General features: G+C 34.2%; 1 protein-coding gene across 1 annotated transcript; it reads right to left on the bottom strand.

The window, feature by feature from the left end:
- Positions 1–312: 312 nt before the first annotated feature.
- LOC128202898 (guanylate-binding protein 5-like) lies at positions 313–3,354 on the bottom strand. Its single transcript, XM_052904069.1, has 4 exons — positions 2,946–3,354; positions 1,389–1,663; positions 728–904; positions 313–330 (listed from the first exon to the last, which is right to left on the bottom strand). Exons 1-4 carry the CDS (start codon positions 3,352–3,354, stop codon positions 313–315), a joined length of 879 nt encoding a protein of 292 aa, XP_052760029.1.
- Between the last annotated feature and the right edge of the window lie 956 nt (positions 3,355–4,310).

Here is a 4,310-nt window from a genome sequence, read left to right as displayed (position 1 = left end):
TCCACAATTTAGCTGGATGCACAATCTTGGTCTGAAGTCAGTTTCGCAAGGAAAAGCAAAATGTAACCAATGTATTTTTTAGGCCATATCAACCCGAATACACGTGCAAACTGAATACTATTATGTGTTTAACGCCTAAAGCTTCAAACAAACTTTCTAAACGACTGTTGTTTCGTTTCGGTAACCACATCAAATACAGGAGAATAAAGACTGTGTATCTTGTATATTACTGTACGCAACAATTTGAAAGAAAGGTTGGCTAGTGTAAGCAATTATTTGTGTGTTCTTCTATTAACATGAAAACACTTTTTGTTAAGCATCTTTAAGAACCTGAAATAGTGATAGTACTCATTGTTTTAACTGTATTCATTGAGGTCGAAATATTTTGCAAATTGTTCAAACATTTTAAACTTTATTGGCGGTTTTGCATGTAACTAACTGAATGGTAAATTTTGAAAATCCTGTAATGCTTACCAAATACGTACGCACAACGAACACCGGAAAAATTGATTATGACAAAGACTCACCGTGAGCCCATTCGCTCTAGTGAGCTTGCAAAAATATTTTGATATTAATGAGTTAGGTAAATAAATGAACTGAATCAAACCAAACATTTTCTCCAACAATGCTTTGTCTTAATACATAAAAGTCGCTAAACAGCAATTTAAACAAAAAATACCTCTCTTGGTTTATAATCACAAAGTGTGTGCTCGTATTCTTGCCGTACCATACCGATATCTTGTTTGAATTTTGTATGCCCTCCGATGACTTCATATTCTCTGTTCTGCAATGTCGTTTGAAAATTGTTGAATGTCTTCAAACTTGAAAGTACGTCCGAACAATATGTCTCTTTGTCCGCATCATTTTTCTGTTGTAATTGATGCCAGAACAAGTCCATTTCCATCTGTCAATCAACATAAGGTCATGTGTAAACACTAGTCATATATTTACAAAAATATTGTAACTTCATGGACAAGCAAAGTTGAAAAATAATAAAGAAAACACACAAGGTCTGTTCATCAAAGACGGATAACGTGTACATTGACATATTATATTAATTAACATTAACCCACCTACAGACAGTTGTCGTATTTGATCTCTGTCAATCGCAAGACTATCCAAAAAACAATGTGTTGAATCATTTTGATGTTATCAATTTTTACTTTTTTTAGGCATATTTTTACTTTTACCAACGGGAGATTCACAATAGATTGTTTTGATACATGAACGGCGAGACCGCCGGCCGGGAAACATATCAAACCGAGCTTTTATTTGAATAAAGATGCCTGTGACACTCCCGAGTTGACAAATTTAGTACCCAATTGTTGAGTTTACACAAAATTCAACTAAAGCAACAACATTGCAATTGTCTCAATCCCTTTAAATACCTGAGCATCCCTTTCTACAACATTGGCCACATCATTGATTGCATTTCGCCGCATGTATTCAAGCGCAGACAGCTTGGCTTTGTTGAAATGCTCATCCAGCAATGGTGATGAAAGAGGCAACTGTATCTCTCTCATTTTGGAGTGAAACAAGTCCATGCATTTGCCTTTGACTCTCCCATTTTCGATTTTAGCAACCATTTCAAATGCATCATCAACATCAGGCACAGCTCCTTTTGCAAGAGCGTCCACATACTTCCTGGTAAGTGTGGCAAACACTACAATGCATGAACACTTTCGCTAAATATCATGTTAGAAGAAATCAAATCTTGTAAGGGTATAGACGACTGTATTGTCTTCCTACTTCCTGGGAGTCAAACATACAATTTTGGTAACATGTTTTGGGGAATCAAGGAGTTAAAAAAATATTACAATTCTTTTTATTCATACTTGGGATCAAAAAAGCAATCACATTCTGAAAAGTATGACGATATTATTACTCTGTTTTGGTGTCAAAAGCCCCCATACTACTGAGAGTTCTTAAGATAAGAAATTTATTAAAAACAAGAAATGGAAAATATTGGATGAAATTCATTTTCTGGTAAAAAATGCAAATATCTTTCAAAATAACTGCATTAACAACAAGGATTCAAGGCGTTGTTAATGCGGTAGTTCCGTTAATTTTGACTCAAAACATAATTATTCATTTTGTATTTAGACATTTCCGGGAAAAACGTCAATGTTTTTTATTGGAAATCTGATAAATTCATATTTCGTAAAAATGCTCAACTTCTAATTACAGATTCACATTTTGCAACCGAAATATGAATTACGCTTGCAATAAATTAAACCTAAAAAATAAAATGATGTTTTTAACATTTTAAACATTGGTCTTTCAAACATTGTTTGCACAGTTGGCGGCTCCTAATCGTAAAGTTAAAAACAGTGCAGGATTTTTAAATCTTCAACAATTTGTAGAAAAGTTGTTACCTCTTCGTAGTCTTATTTTCTTCAAGAACAGCAACTCATGAATAAAGTTTAATTAAACATCGATCGATAACAATGTTATAATCTAATTTGCTAATCATAACTACTCTTGGACGAAGTATTGCAAAGTTATCCTCCATTTACCATGCTTAAGTTCTAATAAATAAACATTCAAACGTAAGATTTAAGGCAATATATATTTCTTAAATATTACGTTTAAACTTCTGGAAGAACTCTGAGTAGAAATAGCTAACTGCATGGGTACCTCCATTTTGGTTCTATCCAATGCTTTTACTTTTACTTGCAATTACTCTTATATGCTCCCACCTTTAGGAGTATTCAGCTTACGCATATTACGTTTGAAAACAATTTCAAAATGTCTTGTTATAAATATTATTTGATCGGAGCAGAACAATGGACCTTGCAATTACTCTAACCAAAGGACACTGTGCTGAAAACCCCTGTGCCCTCAATTTTTATTAACAAAACATTTTCTGAGCATTTCTTAAAAAAGTGGGCGTTTCGCGAACAACATTTACATTATTGTACAAACATTTTTTTTAAATAACTCACTAGACCCGTTGACTGGTTTGCTAATTTGGAGTTGCTTTGGCTTCTGGCTATAGATATATGACACGAACAGTTCGGCAACATTCTTGAATTTAGGTGAAAGCTCGTCAAATGTAAGGCTATCAAGCTTGTCCATTACATCACCATCTCCAGGGACAGGGAATGCAAAACATCTCCGTTTGAAGACAGGAAAGAATTTTCGGATGCTCTCACGTGGTTTGTTGAAATAAACACCTCTTCCTATTCTATCTTCCAAGCACTTTTCAAGATACTCGTCTTCTGTTAGTTTCGTACCTTCCTTGACTAATCGCAGAGAAAAATCTCTCAACGTGAGCACAAATCCGGGAAGGACGCTTTGCAAAAGTCGGTTACTTTCATCACATCTTCCGCCAAATCTGATGTTTTTCGACATTTCCGAAACAAATCTGTTCCATTAAGGTAAAACCAATATACTCCAGGGAAAATAAAAAAATGGGGGAAAACATTCACTGAAATGATTCAGGAGGATGTGTGACATATAACGCACAAAAAATTATATACTTAAAACAAAGAAAGATCACACGGTGCAGAAGGTGATAGTTTCGGTACAATGTTGGTTAATATGACAGATACATGCATACTAACATATTTCAACTCGTTTGTTCAAACATACAGTACCTATGATGTTTTAATAATTAAATGATTGAGGTCCTTGTAGAAAATAACAGGTGTTGCAAAGGACCAAAGATGGCAAATATTAGGAAAACGTTGTTAAGAGAGATAAGCGTTTTACACTAATCTTCCAGCATTGCAAACAGGTTGTTAACCTTTGGTATAATACAATTAAAGATACAGGGGCAACCCCTGGACACAATTAAATGATATCCCATCATGCATGAACAAATTGCAAACTGGCAACTAAGTTTTATTTGCCTAAAATAGATATTCTCACCCAATCATCTGTATATTTCAATGAGTATAGTTCTAAAGAAGAAATGGGTTGAAAAGCACACTTGATTTAACACTAATATCCTATTTATATTTGGGTTTAAGGTTTGAATTACTCCACCCATCAATGTTTCAGTTGTAATTAAAACAGACTGCAATGAATTGGTTAATGACTTTTACCACACAAAGGAATTAGTTAATGTTCTTAACAAAAGGCACTTTAAGTGTCCTTCGATATGATTGATGTTTATTTTGATAATCTTTAAAGTCTTTGGGTCTTTTTGGATTGTCCGCAAGTATTCCTTGTGATATTTGTCCTAGGTAGTTATTGGGTAATTATTGAGTACAATGGATAGATATGAAGTGTCATTGGATGATCCTTGGTTATCCTTGGATACTCGATACATGTCTATAGGAAGTCCTATGGTCTACCTGAGTATC

The sequence above is a fragment of the Mya arenaria genome, chromosome 9 (assembly GCF_026914265.1).
Source record: "Mya arenaria isolate MELC-2E11 chromosome 9, ASM2691426v1".
Taxonomy (NCBI): Eukaryota; Metazoa; Mollusca; class Bivalvia; order Myida; family Myidae; genus Mya; species Mya arenaria.
Note: the sequence above shows the minus strand (reverse complement) of the source record. Positions and strands in the feature narration are given on the sequence as shown.